Source organism: Colletotrichum tamarilloi (assembly GCF_030869305.1).
Source record: "Colletotrichum tamarilloi strain Tom-12 chromosome Unknown Scaffold_63.1, whole genome shotgun sequence".
In the NCBI taxonomy this organism is placed as follows: Eukaryota; Fungi; Ascomycota; class Sordariomycetes; order Glomerellales; family Glomerellaceae; genus Colletotrichum; species Colletotrichum tamarilloi.
Window position 1 is genome coordinate 92917 of NW_026849445.1, and position 22310 is coordinate 115226.

Sequence of the window (22310 nt, forward strand, 5' to 3'; positions counted from 1 at the left end):
CGTCAATGGGGTCGTCAGGACATGGAGGCGGAAGACTGTAGCGGATTAAGCGTTACAGAGAGAATCCGTATGATCCGTGGGCTCTACCATTTCGAGACATGGTGTAGCTACCACAGCCTGGGGAGTATCACCGCTCGTCTACTACCGACGACGACGACGAATGCCGATATGCTGCGCTTTCTTAACAAGTACCTATAACCTTGGCAAATCGAAAAGCTGAGTTGCATCCACTGTGAGATCCGGACCACTACCGCATGATTCTTCGCAATCCTTCAGCTATTGTCAGTTGTACCAACCCCTATACACATTTTTCAAGCTTGTCTACCAAGATCTGTCAAGGTCAAATATTTTTGATGTTAGTGAAGGTACTTTCACTGTTATTCCCTCATCTGTGGCTTTTACTGACGCGAGCCTGATCTAGAGCCTCTCTCGCCCGCGTATGATTGTTTCTGCGAGGCGCTGGTGACGCGTGGCCTGGAGCGCTTCTCTACAGTCCGGAATTGTGAGATGCTCAGTCCACAACTGATTCCACAACTGCAGGATGAGGTGTCTGTTGTACTACAAAACCAAGCATTCCAAGGAAATATGGTTGAGGGAACCTCAGACGATGAAGATGCAATCATGGAACGCCAGCTTGATCACGGAGGTTGCAATCGACTCGACCATGTATTTGAGGAGTCCACTCGAATTCGATATCAGCCTCAGCTCAACTGTCCACATTCACATATCTACATCTATTTAGGTGGAAAAGTGTATTTGAGTGTATCTGAACTGTCAAGAATGCCAAAGAATTGCTTGCAATCGAAGCCCGTCTCGATAGACACATGTGGGAATTCTACGTCCCGAGTAGAGTGGTCCATATCAACCACTAAGCCAGAGAGCCCGAGGTTTGGAGGCCCCGTTCGCTTGATACGTCCCTTATGAGGCATAAGTGATGAGAGTCAATAGATGGCAAAAGACTTAGCTGCATGTTTATACAAAAATGATTATCGAAAAGAAAATTAGAGTTGCGATCATATTTAACTAATTACTAATGTTGGAAAGAACACTCGGAATTTGTCGACTAGAACCAGTGGAACTCTCCCAATGGAGGCAACATATACTCCACATCTCTGGAGTTAAGAATTGAGGTGCAGTTCTCCTTATCAGCCGGAATGGTTGGCTTACATGCCGACTCACAGACAGTACCACTCTCAGGCAGCTTGCCCTCGTAAAAGTAGTCCCTAACGATCTTGACAAGACAAGCGCTTGGGTTAGATGTCGCGCCATGTCCGGAAGTCTCTTGAATCACCACAGCCGAGCCAGGATGTCCCTTCTGAACGTGCAGGGCGTTTCTGAGAGGAGTGATTGGATCGTAACGGCTAGAGGTGATCAAGAGCGGTGCAGCAGGAGCCTTGGAGTCGTTGGCGTTGGCGGCAGGGCTTGTGAAAGGTCCCGTGAACGCGTACGGCGGGCGAATCTTACGCCCGGCACAGGAGATTGGGACTGCTCCGGTTACAGCAGTTCCAGTCGTCTCGGATTGGTTCTTCAACTCCTTAAGCAAGTTTTCGTAGAAGGAGATATTGCGATTAACCACTTCATCCACGATGTCTGTGCATAGAACGCTAGATAAGACATCGGAGTCCCAATTGTACTGAGGAAGCTCATCGTTCTCCAAGTCGCAGACAAGCTTGATGGACTCGGGGGTTAGGAAGTTTGCGAGAATAGATGAGTTGCCCTTCAGAAGTGCGCTGAGGCCCAGAGCAAGTGGCTCGAATGAGACCAAGGGAGTGTACATGGCTGAGAAGATTGCCTGGCGGATGACTGGGGATGTGAGAACACCCGGGCGGTCGTTGTAGGCGAAGGAGACGGGGTTGGTATCCATCTCATCGAGAAAGTCGGCGACACGGGCTTTGACATCTGAGCCGGACTTGTCAGATGACTGGAAAAGGGGACAGTCTTCCTTGGATTCAAAGCAAACAGCGTAGAATTGATCAACGATCTTCTCCACGTCGTTGATATTGTTTCGGAAGGTCTATGAGATTGATTAACATGGGGATACACTCAAGAGGTGAGATAAACTTACACCAGCAGCCCAGTCGTCGCCGTCAACGACAGCATCAATCCAAATCCTGCCAATGCGCTCAGGAAACATTGACGCAAAGGTATTGCCCAGGTAGGTCCCGTATGAAATCCCAATGTACTGCAGGCGGGCTGCCTCAGCATCCTTTGGTTTGGCCCTTCCCGACTCCTTCCAGCGCAGGTCGTCGATGCGGTCAATGATCTCCACCATATCACGGGCAACGGACGCGGTGTTCATGTGACCCCAGATACTATCAACGCCATTCTCTTCACAAAGAGCACTCTGAGCATTGGCGTCGGCCCAATGATAGCCAAGAGCGTCATCAATCGGGGGTAGAATGGAGTCGCGCTCCTTGGAAAGCCTGCGGCTGAACTGGTCTCCCTTGAAGCAGTCGGCGCGAGGCGTACTTGTGTTGACACCACGAGGATCAAACCCGATGATCTCATAGTTGCGACCTTGACCAAGGACCTTTTGCAAGATGGGTCCAAAGGAGTAAGCAAAACCGGTGCCAGAACCGCTTGGACCGCCGGGGTTGATGAGAATACTGCCAGCGAAGGACGGGTCGTCATTCGGAACTGTGGCCGGGAGCTTGAGGATGCCAATGGAAGCAGTGCTGTTCTTGGTTGGGTTTGACCAGTCGAGTGGGACTTCGAGTCGCGCGCATTGAAAGCCATCACCACAGTCGTAGTATTGCAGGTCTCTCGTTGGTTTTGTGTCGACCCAGCTAAAGGCTTTGGTGGAATTTGTGCTTCTTGCAGCCAAGGGGAGAGTGACCGCTTGACTGAGGCCAAACAAAGATCCGGCCAAGAGGAGAGAAGACACCATCGTGACAAGAGTGACTGATATTCTACTAGAGTTTGTCCACTGTATAGATGTCCGAAGTTCGGAAAGATATAATCTGAGTTGCTGCCGGAGTGTGAATTTCTACTAACAAGTCGTCCGAAATGTCGAGGCAACTGATGGTATTTCAATAAATCTGGAGATCCCTGATCACAGCAACTGATTGTTCACTGTGAGACATCCATCTTGGCAAAAGTACTTTCATCGCTCAAGACCGCAGTCGAGTATCCATTGCCATTGATGTTTGGCTGGCTGTAGGATTAAGATGCTAGTCAGCCTGCCAGGCAGGCGCATTTCGCCCTGGCAGTGTGTATTACAGCGACTCTCGTATTCTCTTAGCTACTTTTGTACTAGTCGCATCTGTCAACACATCGTGATTGGCAAGTTTTGGACGTTAAGCCACATTATTGGCTGCGTAGCTGCCAGTGGGCTATGCTTTAGTTGATCTTATGAAGCCATCCCTCGCGTCGCGGGACTGATCTTGAGGCCGGCAGCCATTGACTATTCCAGACTTTCGCTTTTTTTTCTTTTTCAGGATAGAACCCACGTTTTCCAAAGCCCCCGAACACAGCGCAAGTTGGTTGAGAGCACAATGCTTTACATCGATTATTTTACTAGGCTAGATTGTGGTCTTCCAATCAGCCACTCGAGTTTAAGCACGCCAGCTTGGGTACCTGCGCTTGCCCTTTGTATACATAGCATTCGAAAGAACAGAATAGGCAAACTCACGCAGAGTCACTTGCATGTTGATGTGTTTCCGAGGAGAATTCCTGCTGTCTCGTGTTACGTTATATTTGATTGTGTTGAGGCCTGCAGCAGGAACATTGCCAAGAAACTAAACACTTAGCGAGTGGCTGAACCGCATTACGGTGCTGACGACCGCGTCATGTCGAGCTGTACCTGGATTGACAGCCCAAGCATTGCCCGGTGCTCGGGACTTTCGGGCGCCAAAGAAGGCCACAACAAGCAGTCGTAGTTCTATTTTCGGACTTTGGAACTTTGGCAGAACTACCCTGGACAAATGTTTCGACGTCATGATCATTACAAGATTTAGTCTAACATGACTTTGAGGCACGTGATAGAAGACGCGCTCTATGAGTTTCCCTGGCAGTAGCCACAAGTAGGTAAACAAGTGGTAGCCCACCGGCTCTTCAATGAACCTGATATTTTCGATTGGGTTTGTTTTGGCCTACGAATACTGCGATTGGACGAAGATGAATGGATCAAACCAGACACAATTATCATACCTGCGTGGCAACGTGGATGTTTTTCAATGTTTAGTAAAGCTGCCAGTGGCAGAGATACGGCCTTCCCGCCTTATGGGGCACCTGAAAAAGGAATCCGCTTTTTCGTGACTAGAACTCAATACTAGGCTATGGGATGTTTGCTTTTGCGCAGAAATAGTATGGAGTTATGCACACTGAGACTTGGGAATATAGGTGAGAGTGATAAAGGACTATTCACGAAGGTGGCACGGTGCTTTGCAGAGGAAACGCGCTTTAGCAAAACCGAGATACCGCCATCACAGTTACTTTTTTTGTCTAAGGGTTGTCGGTCGTGATATGTCGTCTTGGAAGACTTAGGCAGCTTATGCGACCTAAGAACCTCATCTATTGTGTTGTACTGATTCAAGTAAATTGAACTAAATGTGTGCCATGCGGAATGCATCTCGCAGTGCATGTACTTTCTGCTTGTTTTTGAACACAACAGTGCTGTGGTACTCTAGAAAGAGAGTCGGTAAAATAGTCTTCCGTCGTCAAATGTGTCGTGTCTCGTGTTTTAATCAACATTGTCGTTGGAGTGACCTCTCAGGGTCCATTCAAGCCACATTGACATATAGTAGAACCTGATGAGCGAATTTCACTCGCCCAGATTACCTAGTATTAAGTACTTAGCAGAGATTGATCTGTGACGATGAAAGTCATCCACTCCCTCTCACCCTACCGTTGATCTGGACTTCACGCGACGTGAAGTGAGACATCTTCCCAAGTTGGCCTTCAGTTTATCATCCGTTCGCGTCGATTCATGTGTGGTGACTGATACGGTGATTCAAAACCTACAGAGCTGGTAATTGACTCGGCGAAGGCAAGGTAATCGAGATATACACATTCACAAGTCAATCTATTGAATAACCCTCGGCATGGATCCTACATGTACTGTGATAGCGTTTCTAGCCAAGGGCAGGTTGTTGCTCACCCGACTCAGCATAACCCGAATTACCCCATTAACGTAGGGGCCATCTTGACATTACTCTTCATCCCTGAACCTTATTTTGAATACTTGAATGCCTGCATCAGGATGCTACTCTCATCCGATACAGCCGGTGGGAGCAATTCTCCTGATTCCCTGATATGGTTGTGTCACACGCCATCGAAATGTGTGAATAATGGACCTTGTGGCTTGGTGTTTCTATTGTCTTGGCAAGGTGAAGCGAGACCAGCTATTAATGGCCGTATTCCCCAGTTGAAGCGCGATATCGTAACGATGTGAGGCTCTTGGCGGTAGTATTGTCTCCTTTGAGTCATCGACAGTCAGATGCTCAATGTTTTCACAAGTGCCGAGGTTCTGCGTAATGGCACACTAGATAGTTGAAAATCAATCGAACGGTAAGAAAACCACTCCTTGTCCAAGTCTAGCCAGTGCTTGATCTGGACCAGCCTTCGTCATATGCATATAGAATACTACTTTCTTGACATGACTGCAGTCTCACATGTGCAATTAACGACAAAGGGTATGAGACATCCAAAATATTGTATCTATTAAATTGAAAAAATCAATCATGTGCTCTTCCACGGCTATGGTCCCGCCAAATAAAATAGTCAGAAGCGCTGCTACTTCCGTGCAACTATCGCTCAGACATAGCCTCGAGGTAAAGCAGTCCTGATCACTTGGTTATCCGAACGGGCTGTCCCCTGCTCCCCGCTTCCCTTCTAATGGATAGGTCGCCATGATACCTTATTTCACGTAATGTACATAATGCTAGCATGTTGATAACCCCCCGAAACTGCGGCTCCGAATCAACCATCTCTCTCTTCCACTGAAAACTCCCCGTGCTTGTAGGGAAACACAAAACTGTTGTACTGATTTTGGCGAAATAATATGACTGGTATGGAATTAATCGTGGTTTTTTGAACCAAAGATGCGACGCAGGGCGATATTCAATGCGGCTTATTACGCCACGATGGCAAGCTTGTTGTGCACGCTACGTAACAATGCAGGCCATGAAGAATGGGTTAATCAGCAACGTCATGCTACTCCCGGACTATTAGCAGCTGGAAAGGCTGGGCTCAGTTTCAACTAACAATGCCATATACCTTAGGGCCAATCAACTATTTACTGCTCCCGGGGAAATAGGATATATCAACTGACTAACAGACTTGACGGGTATCCAGCCTAGCATGTTTCAAACTCCGCAAGACTAGCGGACAGCTTGAGCGGGTCCTTGATCTCGTTTTTTTCCAGATCAGAGCACGAGTCGGTCATTTTCGTGATATGCGCGTTCCAATCGAGACCAAAGCAGTACGGCAGTTTCTTACAAACGCCGGTATTGCCAGCGACCGGAGTCGGCAGTTGATGATGAAGCATCTGCGGCGCGCCGGGTCGTGCCGTTGCAGCCGAAACGGATAGATTCCCGAGAAGTCTTTTTTTGCTTCCAAGGCAGGGTTCAAGAGAGAAAGGTTCCTCTACACGTCTGTCGGGTAAAGCCCAATGGCCCTTTTCCCTGACAACCTGTATTGAGCAGATTCAGCTTGTAGATTGACTTTGGGTCCCGATGAGAAAGACCCATATGCAAGTGACTGACACATGATGCCGCGTTCTCTGACCCAGGCGGCTTACATATGTGTCAGCCTTCTGAAGGTCAACAAAATCCATAATGGCATATCCCAAATGACCCAGAATGAGTGTACTGGCCGGAACGGTTGAGGTAAAAACGGTTGCATACCGATATATGAGATGTCGCCGCGTTCATGGTCTAAGTCGGCTATGTCCAAGGATGGACCTCACTTCAGAGTCATTCTTATCACGTTGATAAGTCATTCTTCATAACAATTATTTCCTCAGGAAATCCGAGGTTGTATGCTCTACCTGACGACGAGAAGGGCATGCATTCGGCCGTGCATTGCCTTATCACGATGTCGCACGAATTTAGGCCACTTCACATCATTTCGAAAGAGCACGTCCAAAGAACAGAAGCAAGCCGATTTGCCACTTCCGCGCGACGGATGCATTTTCAAAAGCCAGTGGATGTATCCGATCCGATGAAAGTGTGAGAAGTTCGCCTCCTCACGGCCCCAACCGAGCATCCTGAAGCCAAAAGAAGGAGGGCGAACCATTCCCCACTGATTCGGCTCCGAAGTAGGCAAATGTTGCTCGGACAGCACGGTCAATTTAGCAGTCTAGATGCTGCAAAGAAAAAGTCAGCGCACGGTACCGCCGACTATCAGACAGTCCGCGGACACCATTCGGCGAGTGTGCCCTAGAATGGGAAAGTCGAAAATGGCAGTGTCTGGAAACGTGTTTACGACTTTGGGACCTCGGACTGCACTCCTAACACACCCATCGTAACAACTCAACATGGCCTCATTCCTCTCGTCTAAAGCTCGATGACAGTCACTGATCAGATCTACGGTCCAAAGGGAAGAGATTTAAGGCTGACAAGAGTCATGTAAAATGGAGCCAGGACATATCCCATTCGCAAGCCTAAGCCAGTGTCATCGGGTGATCAAGGCCCGCGTCCGTTGACGTTCAATCCTGTTGCCAGTACGACGTTGTCTTTCCCGTACCTGACGGCACAAGTAACGGTACGATTCTGGGATCAACGGGAACAATAACGGAGAACACTCCGTGGCTAATCACGTACAACTTGGGCTCCTCGGGTTAAGACATCATCCGAAAGCGAAACTTTGGCTGCTCATATCATAGCATAGCGTGTAATAATAGTAGAGTTTGCATCTTGCATTCAGCATGCTGTTTGAAATTTGGCGGATAGCTAAGACGAGGAAACCGACCGATAGATAGGCCAGAACGTTCTGTTATTAACACGAACTTTACGTATGCTGAAAACCCGTTTGCGATCCAATGAAAACTCTGGTACCGTACTTGATGACCACTTTACAAGAACTTCACTGTCGTCGGAAGCTTTCCGGATCTTTGCTAAAGTTACCACCACGTGGACACACGATACTGGCGCCGATTTGAAAGTAGTGTTGAGTTTGACTTCTCGTAGCTTTCGGTACGATCTCGAGTTTCACAAGATCCGCGTGGTTTTCAGTATAGGTAAGGTACTGAGGTAATTCGGTTAGATACACGACAGCTTCGGCCCCCATCATCCTCGTCATAATCCTGAGGTAGGTGGACACATCGGCGATGACAATAAGTGGGTTTCCCCGGATTGATGCGCGCGGAACCGTCTTGGCGGCTGTTAAAAATGCCCGAGCAGGAGGATTTTAGCCTAAAACTCCACTTCGGGGAAGATTATGAATTCCGGGGCGAAAACCTCTTCACGACCGCTGAGGGAACGGGTGTATTACTGACCACTGCCGCGGCTCATGGAAGCCAAGGTCCCACTGCAAGGGGCAGTAATTCTTTCTGTCGATTCATCATCCGCTCCATCTCAGTCAGGGTCGCCTTGGCAAAGTCCAACCGTTCACGGGGTGTCTCAGCAGAAAAGGCGGAATCGGGGGCGGATACAAGTGCGATTTGCGGGAGACGCACGTCCAGACCAAGGCTCAACTCGTGGCATCACGTCGTGCTCGGACAGTTGTAGGTCCAAAAAGGCATGTCAATGAGCCAATGAGAAATCTCCGAGTTATCAACCCCTGACCCATGAGTAGGGTTGTGCTTCAGAGACACACTTACTGTGTAGAGAGGCCAAGAGGAAGGAAGGCCTGAGTCATCCCGGTCCGCGGGACGCCGAAGCCCACGAGAGTCCGTCCCGTCGAAGACATACTTTAGCCTGGAACGATTTGGAACGGGGATGGAACATGCACACTTCTCTTTCGCTCCCACAGCGAATACTAGAGCTCGATGGCGGTACACACACATGGCGAACTCTAATCGCAAAATCTTAGGGAAGATCAGGTGTTTACCATAGCGCCGCGCGCGCGCGTACTGGATCCAATTTGTCTCGGAGAACTCTTGATTGTTTCCCGAGTAAATCCGGATTGGAAAGAAACGTTCGCTTCCCACCCCCTCATCGCAAACGGGCTGAGTCGTTTCTATGACTCGGATTATTTTCTCCATCTGGCTGGGATAACGGTTCTTGGCACTAAGAAAGCACTGTCAGATGGTCTTTTGGATTTTTTGGATTTGCCGCTTGACGGCTGATGTTGAGGCTAGGGTGGGTTCTCTTTTAAGCTACAGATGATCCCTGGTCTGGACCTTCTGGGCCATGACCCCTCGACATTGAACTTTTGAGGCTCTGTGGGATGGTATAACACCGAAAGACGCCCAGTAATCGTAGTCTTGATGACATCCACACGCAGCTACGAACCGTCGTCGAACCCATCAACATTGCGGAGATGAACGAGTCGGAGGAGATAGTAGATCACTACGATTCGGACAGCTCACCTTACTCGGTCCGTCCGTTGCCACCAGTTCTTCGCCATGGCCTCGCCGCAGTGGCGACGATGGGGTTTCTCTCCTTCTTCACCAGCCTGGGTTTGTTGACGTTTCTCACGTATAAACTGATCCAATGGCAACACGGCCCGCCGACACCGAAGGAGGATCTCATCATCAAAGTTGAGTCGCCGAGACCGACAGACGCGGCATTCATTATTCCAAGCAATTGGACTGCGGCAACTGAAGAAGAAGCTGCAAAGAAACAGAAGGAGACATGGTGGCAAAGAGCTATCAACGAGCCGCCGAATCAGTTCCTCGTTCTTATTTTCAACCTCCTACTTGCCGATATACAACAAGCGCTGGCCTTTCTCCTCAACGTAGAGTGGCTAACTAGAAACGCCATTGAAGTCGGCACAGGCACTTGTTGGACCCAAGGATGGTTTGTGTCGACCGGCGACCTGGCGTCTTCCGTGTTCATCACGGGTATCGCGATCCACACCTACATGTCTATTGTCTCGACAAAGAAAATCCCGACGTGGGCCTTTCATACCGCAATCGTCATGATGTGGGCTTTCGTGTACGGGACCGGGATCCTTGGTGTAATCATCACAGAGAATGGGAAGAGTGAGGGCGGCCTCTACGTGAGAGCCGGCGCTTGGGTGAGTCAGCCTGCTTCATGATTATCGCGGCAACAACATTAACACGCAACAGTGTTGGATCAACTCCAAATATCAGGATGTTCGCTTAACACTTCATTATCTCTGGATTTTCATTTCATTGGTTCTCACAAGTTTAATCTACTTCATAATATTCCTTCATTTACAGAAGCTGGCTCGGCAAAGCGGCGGGGTGATTCCTTGCTGTGGACACCCAGGGACTACGCCAACCCTATCAAGTTGCAGCGGATCAAGTTCAGGCACCACGTCGAGCTGCGATAACCACAGCACAATCCCGAGCACCTTCTGGCGTCCGATGTGCTTGACGACGATTCTTAGACGACTACCCGATATTCCAGATTATGCTAGGCAGCACACATTTCTTTTGTACCCTCTCGTCTACGTTGTCTGCACCATTCCTTTAGCTGCTGGCCGTCTTGCCTCCATGACAGGGCACGATGTATCTCTGGGATACTTCTGCTTCGCGGGAGCAATGATCGCTTGCAACGGCTGGATGGATGTTATTCTCTACTCTTCAACCCGACGATCCATCGTCTTCTCATGCGAAGGGCCTCCATCACAGGAGGTTGGCTTAGAGACATTCTCATTCATGTGTGGCACGCCTCCAAAATTCGGCAACACAACTATTGTCATGGGAGGTTCGACCTCTGAGCAAAAACGGCTGAGGCGATATAATAAGTGGTGCGAGAGAGTTGCCCGCAAAGGCCCAAAATCAGGCGGTTTGAAGGCGCTCAAAGTAGATGGCACCGAAAGTACAGAAAGCATGAAAGGAAGCATGAAAGGGTTTGGGATGGGAGAGGGTTCGGTCATGGGCATGGCGATTCAGTGCGAGACGACCACGACAGTCTCCGTTGAGGTCAACACACTAGCACCACCAACTCGGCCCAAGCTTGCGGCTAGGAAGTTGAGTGATGCAAGCAACTACAGTGCCGGCTCTTCTTCAATTTGGGGAAAGGACTGAGCTTTCAGACTCGGTAAAGTCTGGCTATGTCCAGCATTTGGGCTGGAAGATGATGACGCTTATTAGACGACTACATGAGGTACACATGTACCAGCTGGCCTAGCTACAGCTCACAGGGCTATGATGATATACCCAGATATGACTTACAACTGTACAGTAAAGTAACATCAAACGTAACATTTCTTTCCGAAGCTGAAACCTGCCGTCTCCTTCTGTTTACTCAAACCTGGACCATCACCAGCCCACCAAGCACAAAATTAGTACCTAACGAATGCTGCAACCATCTCAACCGAGATCGCGGAGCTAACCGATCGAGCCGAGAAGTGAGAAGACGCGTCTACCCGCAGTAGGATTGTGACAGAAAGTAAGTCTGTAATCGCCGACCTTGACTTCGCCGGGTCTGCCGTAAATGGGCATTCATTCAAAGTCAAAATCTTTTCTCGACAGTTGAGATGACGGCAAAATCCAAACCCATACCTCTCCGTTTGAGAAATCACTCCATCAGTAGTCTGATTTCCAATACCCCATGAATCCACCTGAGGGTAGTGGGCTAGGTATCCCGGGCGAGGCCTGGTAGCTCTACCCGGGGTCAAGGATAGGCATTCACATTTGACCGCTGACAGCTGCAATGTGAAACTCTTGGCGTTTGGTAAACAGGGTAAGCTCCTCCAGTAGATTCTGACGTCAGAAGTTTTAAGAATAGAGTTTTTAAGGTGTTTCGAGATGTGGTAGTCTAGCTCCGGTCTCGTTCTCGTTGAGCCAAACGTGACGGACACGTGGATATCGGACTATCGCAGGCCGCGACATCGCCGAGGGGACAAAGGAATTAGTCTAGTTTTTGATATCGTAAGGGAAAATTACTGGCCCAATGTCCAGGTGGAGGACCTAAGTCATTTGAAGAAGTTTAGTGCATCAAAATAGTATTCCACCGGCAAGACAAGACTACTATTCACTCACAGATCACCTCAAGAATTACTGCAGCACAGGAGCCGCTCTTTAGTAGCCGCGACCTGTGTAAGTTGCGACTGCCTTGCACACTTTCGATACTCTGAAATCGATTTGCCCTGGATCCAGAACCAGACAACCCAAACACATTGTATAGCAGATCTATTGACAAAGATCTTGGTGGCTGCTGCATGTTTCCAGGGGTCTCGGCGTCTGGATGCGATTGGAAGCTCAACCAAGGAGGTTGGACGGTCAGGCCGCATCTGAATCATCACGCGATTAGTCCCCAATACACACTGGTTGAACTCATGTGGGAGCCGGGTCTCCACGTGGATCACCGATCGAGAGCTTACCTCAGGGAAAAACAAGTATACAACAATGAACTGGACAATAATCCAGCCAACATAGAAGAAGTAAAACTTCCAGGACATGGCTGCAATGCCGAGAGGATTAACGTAGGTATTGAAGGCTCCACAAATACCCGCGACAAGAGAGAACATGGCCATGCCCTTGGCGCGGATGGTGTAGGGAAGGATTTCGACAACTGAAGGGACACGGCGCGTCAGCGTTTCAAAGTCTAACCGCCCCTTTGGGGCTCTAGGCTTTGACTTACTGTAGAGCATTTGTGCGCCCGTCCAGCCTAGATTATGCACACCGCTGTAGAGGTAGATGAACGCCACGGTTGTGTAACTTGCGTGACGGTTCCCTGTCTCGACGTAGGCGCCGGACGTGGCCGTGATGACTGCGAATACCACCCACATTCCGGCCATACTTGTCAGCATGAGGGGCCGGCGGCCGACACGCGCCGGAAGGAAGGCGAAGGCAAAGGAACATGCGAAACTGAACATCTGAGATGTTGCGGTAATCAACGTTGTCTCGATCTGCTTGGTGATGCCTGCGCTTTTGAGCATGCTGAAATGTATCATGCTATGTTAGCTCCATTCTCAGAACACAGAAGTCAACTATTTTGTAGAGACGGACCTTCCCAGGTAATATGATACCAACCCGTTCCCGGACCACTGCTTGCATATCCCGCACCAGATGATGATGAACGATCGCCACCGGTTGCCTGGGGTTGCGAAAAGAGCCTTGAGGTGGAAGGGGTTCTTGTTCTGCGTGATTTCCGCCTCGATAGTCTCTTTGATCTCGGCGTATTCGTGCTGGACGACTGCATCGTCGGCATCCCCTGCACCGTGGTACTTTGTCAGGATATCAAGCGCTGTCTGCTCCTTGCCCTTGCTGCAAAGCCATCGAGGCGATCTAGAAGTTGTGGCTCAGCTACAGCTTCGAGTCAAGTACAGATTCTTGGCAAACCTACTCCGGCAAGAAGAAGAGTCCGCATAGCACCATCGCCGATGGAAACGCCTGAATCAGTGTCGGCGTTCTCCACGCCCTAGGGATGGTAAAGAACTATCAGTCAGTGCACATGTTTCTCGGGCCTCGCGTGGAAATTTTCGCCGATGAGTAAAAGCATACCATGAATCCGAAATTCGGAAACTTCCAAAGGCTACCCAGGCGGCCAAGATGGCCCCGACGCTGTATGTCGTGCTGCTCAATGCCGTCGCCGTCGCCCGGTGGGATGGGTACGCCAGCTCCGTCATCAAGACCGTTGAAACGGAAGAGCACATGACTCCTCCCATGCCAAGAAGAATTCGGCCAGCGATGAAGGCTCCGTGACTCACTGTCGCTGCGCAAATTGCTGCACCTACGATGCAAAGGCCGGAACCCGTGGCGATTGCGATGCGTCGGCCGAGGCGATCTGCGACAAGGGGAATGAGGATGACTCCTAGGATGTTCCCGATCCAGTACGATGCGCTCATGGCACCTAGAAGACTTGCTCGGGGGTGGTCAAAGTCTGACCTCTATCCTATCAGCATATCGATAAGTCCACGCCGAGAGGACTCAGAGAAGTGATGCGCGACTGACCATCTTGCCATTTGTTAATCTGTTGGAGGTTGTTGATCAAAGATCCGTCGAAACCATGAGCAACATCACCAAACAGAAGGAAGAAGAGACCAAAATTGAGGGGGCGAAGTCCGGGATCTTTTAGCCACGACGTTGTCTTGGTGTTAAGAGGCGTCGTCGACTCTAGGGCCTGACGGTTGTCGCTATTCTTCAATCTGGAGTTCCAGCCCATCGTTTCGATTCTCCAGACAATTCGAGTTCTTATCATTGCTCACATGCGATTAAACGGAGATTGCGAGGAACGGACTTCGTCTCTATTGATATCAAAAAACTCAACTGCTTCATATTGGTTCAGGTTTCATCGCCACGAGCTGTTCGCTATCACGTTGATTGCTTGGCTGTCAATCTTTCTCTTGGCCTCTTGCTCTATTCCTTGGTTCGCGGGTATCGGTTGGTTGGCAAAATCGACTTGGAGTTTGCCAACGCGGAGAAATAAGCTGTGAAAAGATCGCAATTGCGGGGATGCCATGGCTGAATAACCTCTTTTTCGTCCAAATCAGGCATCATCCATGGCTTATTGGAGTGCGGGGCGTTGTATCGGCGCATCGGTGGTCGGGGGAAGATCCGGGGTTCACAGTCGTATCGGCTCGTCGGGCGATTCATCGCGCGGGGAACCGTCCATCCTCCTCCACTCGGCTCAGTTTCCCCCGAACCTAACCGTAGGGACCCCGCGTACGTCACTGTGATAGATTATGAAAGTGATGGAGGGGGCACTTCCTCATACGAGTCTTTGATCTGTAGTGTTGCATGTGCTGAACGGTATCCAAGATTTTGAATTTGCATACACTTGGCAAGGTTCTCAGAAGCGACATGGGATCTCAGTTGAAGTTCCTCGCCAAGTCCGAGTTGGCCCTGGATGCGCGGCGAGAGCATCGGATCAACGCCAACTCTTTCCAGCAAGATGCCTTAACGACCTTTAATGGATGGCAGTATACCTGCTTTTACACTCACAAAGATGCAACAAGCAACGTCCTTTTCGTCAGCCTTGCCCGGCGACCCATCCGCGACTCACTAGGCAGCTGGGAGACGTTGACGTTTGAGGACTACGAGCAGACGGCGGATGATGGGCACAACACTATCTCGATAGGAGTCTGTGCTGGAGATGGCACTATTCATGTCTCCTTCGACCACCATTGTGATCCGTAAGCCGTCCCACAGAGATCGTTTCTATTGCATGGAGCTTGGCTGATGACTCTGACTTTGTGCAGCCTGCGCTACCGCATGTCAATACCAGGCGTGGCGACAAAGCCGGAAGCTCACGATTGGAAGACCTCACTTTTCAGTCCTACTCACAATCAGCTCCCGGGATACACACGCACAGGCCAGTTGGGAGTCGAGAAACTCTTCTTGGAGACGACATACCCACGCTTCATCCGCATCGACGATGACCTTCTTCTGAGCTATCGCATTGGGATGTATGTAAATGGAAATTGTGTGCAGCAACGAGCTTGAGACTGACCGAGATGCAGTGCGGGAGCGGGCTCCGATCACTTATTCAAGTACAGCAGCAAGGACCAGTCATATTCCTATGTCGGACAATTCCTTACCGGCGTCAATAACAACCCGTACATCAACGGCATCTCATATGCCAACGGGTGCATTCATGTATCTGGCACGTATCGCGGTTTTGTATGGTACGAAGGTGTGGATGACTCAGAGGCGCGGACGCACACTGTCCAAGCTGGACCGAATGGACCAGAAAACAACCACAATGTGTGTGGAACCCATCCTACCAGAGGACGAGTCTTGTGCAGAGCTCGACTGACTTTGGGTTTAGCTATTCTATGTGAACAGCGACGACGGCGGAAAAACATTCAACAACACAAAGGGCGAAAGGCTAGCGAACCTCGAAGTAGGCGAGACCGTATACCCCGACAGCGAAGGACTCATTGTCTTCGACATCCCAATGAACAACGGCATCCTAAACCAGGAGGCGCAAGCGGCAGATGACGAAGGCGGGTTCCACGTCCTGAACCGAGAAAACGAAGTCTGGATACACTATTACCGCAGCCCAGAGGGGCGATGGAGCCGCCACGCGTTGCCCGCGGACCTGCAGCCGACGCGGACTGGAGCACGCGGGGATGTCATTGCTTTGCCGGGCAAGAAGACCGTCGTCTTTGCGCTTCCGGGGAATCGAGACGATAAGCTCACCGTTCTCGGCGCCAGGTTGCCCACTCAGGCTCAGACAGGGGCTGCGGATGAGGAAGTCGCGCTGGAATACCGCACGCTTTGGCAAGCGGATGGGTTCTCCGGAGAGCCGCAGGTCGAGACGTTTGAATCTGGGTCGCAGCAGGTGGTTTCGATTTACACACGAACCGAGGAAAAGGAAAGAAAAGTGGTGGTGCTGGACTTTGCTTTGGAGAAGGACTTGTGATTTTCCTCCATATTCTCCCAACCTATCAGGTTCTACTATTGTCAATAGGTAACCAAAACAAGTCACAAACTGGGCCAATTCAAGTAACGGGAAATCGCATGAAATTTGTGCTGCTTGATTGTGTCTCTGAAACCGACAATCTAGACGCAACATGACGTTGGGTTGCACAGGCGAAAGAAGGAAACACCTGAAAAGTTGGGCGCCGTTTGCCCCGAAAGCGCAAACGGGCGAGGCGGTGTACTTTATTGGACTGAAGAAAGCAAACATGGTGGGCCAGCGCGCGATAGTACCTGCGTGGGTGAGACAATGGAGGAGATCGTCATGTCCGAGATCTCTCTTTATCTGCGCCAGGATAGTCAATAATAATGAGTCGAAATCTTTTTCTCCCAACTTGCAAGTTGCGGAGACTCTACAATGGGAGGCAGCCGGGAGGTATCTGGTGGCAACGTAATGGGGGGCTTCCCCCATGATTGAGCGTCGGACTCACCAACAAGTCCACCCGTATGTCGTGCTTGAAGAGACGCACATGAATGGGATACGGCACAGGCGAGGCGAGCTTGAAATCATGACCCAATGGCTGTGTTCCACGACCGATGGGCTTCCAATCCTCGGGCCAGAAATCTCATACCCCTCAACTTCGACTACAGTGGGCAGTGCAGGCTGCCGTCCCCCGGCTTGGGAACAAATCGAAGAGAAGAGCGAACAAAACCATCCGATCCTTGTCTTGCGCGGCTTGTTCGCTGGCCAGCCACCAGGAGTTTCAGAGACTCTGATAGGCCGCGGGTGGTGGGTTGCGCATCCCGCTCCCTCTCTCAGTCTCCTCTTCGAGTCTCTTTTCGTATCAGCCACGGGCAACCCCCGGCACTCGTCCGGGATTTTGCTTTTTGAGCCCCGTTCCGCCAATGCCGCGCTACTGTGCCTGACCTCGTGTTGGTGACCCGACAAGGCCAGGCCCGGGACCAATTATAGCGCACGAGTAGCCAGTCAAATCCCCTGGCAGCCCTAGGGTCCTCCTCGCTTGGTCTGGTTTGTTGGTTTGTATGGCTTTCCCAAGGGGAAAACACGCGCTCTCCAGTCCCGAGGTCCCCTGTTCCTGTTTTCTGTTGCGGATGTTGCCTGACACTTTTTGGCGAGCGAGGCGTTCGTGGACAGCCCCAACGGCCGAATCACCACAGAGACAGTTGTCCAGCCATCCTTTTCGAACGTTCAGTACCCTGGCTCTGGAATAGTGATCCCACCCCGATAGGCATGCCTACCACCTTGCTCTCTGCCCATGTTCGCTGCTTGGAGTTGGAGAGTCCCTTAACGAGTCCCGCATCCGAACTTTCTTTCCTCGCTTCTCATGCCAAGGGTGGCAGGCATGGCGTGCAGAAGAATCACCTGCAGGCCTTTTTTTTCCTGCGGGATACGGTGAGCGAATGCCGTGTTCCTGGCGTTCCTGCGCAATCATGGGACTAGCAACGTCTTGCGTCCTGAGCTGCCGGCGTGGGGTTATTGTCCTCTTGGGCAGCTGCATGTTTTAAATAGAATACCGCCTTTTTTTCGGCCGGCTTGCTATTCCTAGTTGTTGCTGAGAGAGAAGAGGTAGGGTTGGTTTGCTACGTGTATATACAAAGCCTTCCGGTTCCCCCGCGAGCGATCGTCGCACACATATTTGAAGCGGTCAAGAATTTGCGCACTCATCCCACTTATTCTCGCCCGTCCACACAGTCGTTTTCATGGACGTACCACGTTCGCTCTAATAACTAGAATATTAATTCTGTCACTCGCTATATCGCAACGGCGTACCGTCGTTTAAACAACCAGCACACAACATGATTATCCCTCTACTCAATACGAGATCCGGCGCAAAGACCGACGCCGATCCCGTAGCTGCCGACTTCACCGCCGGACCGACCACCGGCGGCGGCCCTAGCCAACAAACTCTCATCATCGTCTCCACAATCCTCGGCTCCGCGTTTCTCCTCGTCATCGCCATCGCAGTCTACTGCACGATAACTCGCCGCCGTCGCAAGAGGGAAATCGCAGAAGAGTACAAAAATGCTTGTCTACGGGACCCAGATCTCACGTGGGAGGAGTACACCCGACGAACAAAACTCACGCAATCACGCATTATGCTGGCCGAGGAGGAGTTGAGGGACACGATCATCCGCAAGTCGCTACAGAATAGGTCATCCGTCACCGTCACACCCGTCGCCGGCTTCACCGCCGCCACCCCGGACACACCCACCGAACCCGTCTCACCACCCGCCAGGACACGATCTAGGACGTGGCATGGGCGCAGCAGATCCAAGACGAGCATCGACGCGGAGGAAGGCGAAGGATTACTCATGTCTCTTCGAGGCGACTGGACCGAGCACGAAGCGCGCGTCGAGAGGACGTGGCAGCTTCTTCACAAGAAGTACCCCACGAGGCGGGTGACGCTGCCGGTGGAAGAGGAGTCTGGCGGTCCGATACGGCCGCCTACGATCCGGTTGAAGACGCCGCCATTGCTTTCGCATCCCATGTTCCGGGGTTGGAATGCGGAGAACACGGTGAAGCACTCGAGTTTACCGACTTTACCGACTGAGTTGGAGAAGATGAGGCCCGCACAAATTTGATGGAGTAATGTATCAGGAGTAATGTTCATGTCTATAATGTCTATGACGTATTAACGAATAATGGAATTGGCCCGGAGTTGGTCCAAGGTGGCGTTTGGTCACGGTATATATGGAGGGTCTAGGTGATTGAGATATCAACAGAACAAGGCCGTAGACTACAAGATTTGAGATCTTGAAAATTCAATCGCAACATTTATGGAACGGTCTCTGAGAACGAAACGATTGAACTGATGCATTATTCAAAATATCGATCATCGAATCGACAGTCATTATCATGTGGGATTAGGAGCAACAAACCGATGCTAGGAATTAAAGCCCCATTGATAGCCTAGTGGTAAGGATCGCAAACGCTATTACCAGTCAAAAGACAGGCCTAGCCATAGTCCGGGCTTTGGACGAGGACTGCTGTCGTAAGAAAGTGCCAGTAATAGAGTCATAATGCCCCTCACTGCGGCAAATGCGATTGAAAATCAGCAGAAGGTTCGAGGTTAGAGAAAATTGTATTCGTATTCCCATTCACGGTTGCCTCGTCGCTAAAGCTCGAGCTAGCGTACTAGAGGTCTCCCGAATTTGATGACTCCAATCACATTTGAGTCCTGGCACTAGCAGTGACCATCAGAGGTCCTGCCAGATCACTCACCCCCACGCTGATCAATTCCGGCAAGACCCCGTGAAAGCTTCCATTTGTAGCAAGACCTCTCTCCATAGGATCAGCTAGCTGAAAGTCAAACTCGCGCAGCAAGGTGCTGGTCAGCTTGTAGATGTTGGATTGTGCCAACGTCTTGCCAAGACACTGGCGACCACCCAGGCCGAAATGCATCAGGTAACGGGCGCGCGCAGCTGTCTCTGGTTGATCCCACCTTGACGGGTCGAAGACGCCGTGGTCGTCGCCCCATACTTGCGGATTGTGATGGAATGCGTGGTTGCACACTGCCACGGATGTCTATGACTCACAATATTAGCTCGATGAATTTACCACTGTGAGTAGCTCGTTAGGCAGAATAAGTTTCTTTAGGCGAAGTCTAAAGAACATTAGTTCGATCTTACCCCTTGTTTGATGTGACGGCCCGCGACCATGATTCCTTCGGGAGCTGTCACACGTCTCGCCAGCGGCATCGTGAAGACAGGGGTTATACGATAGTTCTCCTTGACACATGTCCGAAGGAATGGTAGGGAGCTTTCTACTTCTGTGATTGAGTAGGCATCTTTCCCGTTGTCTAGAGAAGTCAGGTTCTCGTCCACTTCCTGTACACACTTGCTAAGTGCCTCTGGGTTGTGTAGCAAGTTCCAAAAGAGAAGCGTCGTGGTTGCACTGGTTGTGTGCGTTCCGGCAATGCTATGAGATGGAGTCAGCATGAGCCGTTTGTGCAAACTCCGGCGTCCCTGAAGTTGGACCTACATCATTCCGAATGCCTCGGCCTCCAGATCGACTCTTGCAATCTTCTCTCCTGTGTCGGGATGTCGAGCTAAGATGAGACTGGTCAAAATGTCTTTCCTCTGCACCTTACCCTTGTTCTCGTCTTCTTCAACCTCCGCCACTCGTCTATGAACACATTCAGCCGCTAGCCCTGCACACTTGGCCCGTCCCGCGAACAAATTCTGCAGACCGGCGCTAGGTATTCGTGGTAGCCATTGCTTGAGGGTTTGCGTCATGGCCGGCCACGCTCCCAAAGTCGAGCCCAGAAGCGTATGTGGGATGACGGGCGGTACACGAGACTCGTCGCCAGAGGCCTGGACCCCAAAGGAGCGACTAAAAGCTAGCTCGCCTAACACGTCAATGGTGTAGAAGTGCAGGAGCTTCTTGAGATCAAAAGCCTCTCCGGTCTTTGCGAATCGTGCGATCTTATCACGCAGGATCTTGATGTTCTGGTCCAAGTACTGTTCCATGCCCTTCACGCTGGTGATGGAGAAGCTGTGTGACATGTGGCGTCGCCTGATTGAGTGTAGCTAAGTACACATTAGTCCAAAGCTTGCTGATTGTATAGAGGCGTTTCATCCGTACCTCTGTGGATCTCATGCCAAAAATATTTGGGGTCTTGGAGCCGAAGGCATCGTAGTACTCCGTCTTTGGCATCCGCTGGCCACCCTTCTGATACACCAGAGGGACGACCTCTTCGGCAGTGATGCTCAACTTGTCCGGTCCATATCTGATAAACTCACCGTACTTCTCGTGAAGCTCGGTCAAGTTGTACGGTTGCTTTAAAGACAGGAACTGATTGACCTGCCACAGATCCGTGACAGATGCCCAGAATGGGCCTGGATAGCCAGCTAAGGGGTGGAGGAATCTCTGATAGGCAACATAGATCACCGCGCTAGTTACCGCGAGACCCAAAAGGAATCCTGAAAAGGTAATCTGAACATAGTCTGAATCAAGTATGGAGGATCTCATCTTGTACTCAGCGTGCCCAATCGTGATCTTGTAATTTGCAATGAAAATGATTGAAAACCGGTGTGAGGAAGTTGTGCTTATGATGTAGCTCCGGCGCCGCGTTGACGGAGGATAAATACCGTCCGAACCGCATCTGCCGAACTCTCCCCGCACCAATACTCCCGATCAATCCGAAACTCGCGGAGGGAGAGCACTCACTGGAAGCCTTACAATTGAGTGAGTCCAAAGTCGGGGTAGGTTGATGAGGGGAAGACAAGGATACTGCTTCAAATATCGACCATAGACCCATGCTTCGCTGGTTCTGGTCGACGTGTAAAAGAGGCGGCTTTTCCTTGCTAGCTGAGTATTGTCAACTAAAGCAGTGTTTGGTCCATACTGAATCCATTTGGAAGTTGAAACTATGGAAATTCTCAACACCATGCACGCTCATATCTGTCAGTGATGTGGTTGTCTTTGAGCAATACCCACATTTGACCAACGTTGAACGTTAAGTTTAGCTAGCATTGAACAGCGTTTCGATCACGGGAGGAAAAGGATAAACTTCCCACCCCAAATCAAAACCGACAACTCAATGAGACTCGTTCCATCATACCACTGCATATTGACCTTGGGTTGAAAGTGAAGCTCTCAAAATTCCAAAAATGAAACCGACCTACGTAGGGATCGAACCTACAATCTTCACAGTGTGACTAGGGAGCCGAAATGTGACGCGATGCCATTTCGCCAGCAGGCCTGGTTGATGGAATTTCGGCTGAAACGGACGCTCATATACCCCATCTAACCGACGAGCTTGGACCAGTCCTGTCCCTGGATCTCTGAAGACAGCTGCATGTAAGTGGGCTAGCGAGCAGTTGGGGCTTCATAGCTGTAACCTTGTCATGTAAGTTACGATGATGCAGCAGCTCTAAAAGAAGAAAGAGACTAATTGTTGAGGCT

At 50.5% G+C, this 22310-nt stretch overlaps 6 protein-coding genes across 6 annotated transcripts; 3 read left to right on the forward strand and 3 right to left on the reverse strand.

The window, feature by feature from the left end:
• Nucleotides 1-1063: 1063 nt before the first annotated feature.
• On the reverse strand, nt 1064-2887 carry CTAM01_11515 (uncharacterized protein; the record flags this gene model as incomplete). Its single annotated transcript, XM_060527526.1, has 2 exons — nt 1064-2014; nt 2066-2887. 2 exons carry the CDS (start codon nt 2885-2887, stop codon nt 1064-1066), a joined length of 1773 nt encoding a protein of 590 aa, XP_060377825.1.
• A 6536-nt stretch (nt 2888-9423) lies between these two features.
• CTAM01_11516 (uncharacterized protein) lies at nt 9424-11101 on the forward strand (the record flags this gene model as incomplete). Its single annotated transcript, XM_060527527.1, has 2 exons — nt 9424-10122; nt 10175-11101. The coding sequence occupies 2 exons, from the start codon at nt 9424-9426 to the stop codon at nt 11099-11101; spliced, it is 1626 nt and encodes a 541-aa protein (XP_060377826.1).
• A 965-nt stretch (nt 11102-12066) lies between these two features.
• On the reverse strand, nt 12067-14219 carry CTAM01_11517 (sugar transporter; the record flags this gene model as incomplete). The annotated part of the gene is made up of 6 exons (XM_060527528.1): nt 12067-12590; nt 12660-12958; nt 13028-13306; nt 13365-13439; nt 13523-13901; nt 13973-14219. 6 exons carry the CDS (start codon nt 14217-14219, stop codon nt 12067-12069), a joined length of 1803 nt encoding a protein of 600 aa, XP_060377827.1.
• Nucleotides 14220-14821: 602 nt separating this feature from the next.
• On the forward strand, nt 14822-16385 carry CTAM01_11518 (uncharacterized protein; the record flags this gene model as incomplete). The annotated part of the gene is made up of 4 exons (XM_060527529.1): nt 14822-15153; nt 15220-15426; nt 15481-15724; nt 15789-16385. 4 exons carry the CDS (start codon nt 14822-14824, stop codon nt 16383-16385), a joined length of 1380 nt encoding a protein of 459 aa, XP_060377828.1.
• A 1814-nt stretch (nt 16386-18199) lies between these two features.
• CTAM01_11519 (uncharacterized protein) lies at nt 18200-18985 on the forward strand (the record flags this gene model as incomplete). Its single annotated transcript, XM_060527530.1, has 1 exon — nt 18200-18985. One exon carries the CDS (start codon nt 18200-18202, stop codon nt 18983-18985), a length of 786 nt encoding a protein of 261 aa, XP_060377829.1.
• A 583-nt stretch (nt 18986-19568) lies between these two features.
• Nucleotides 19569-21374, reverse strand: CTAM01_11520 (isotrichodermin C-15 hydroxylase; the record flags this gene model as incomplete). Its single annotated transcript, XM_060527531.1, has 4 exons — nt 19569-19928; nt 20033-20321; nt 20385-20932; nt 20988-21374. The coding sequence occupies 4 exons, from the start codon at nt 21372-21374 to the stop codon at nt 19569-19571; spliced, it is 1584 nt and encodes a 527-aa protein (XP_060377830.1).
• Nucleotides 21375-22310: the final 936 nt, after the last annotated feature.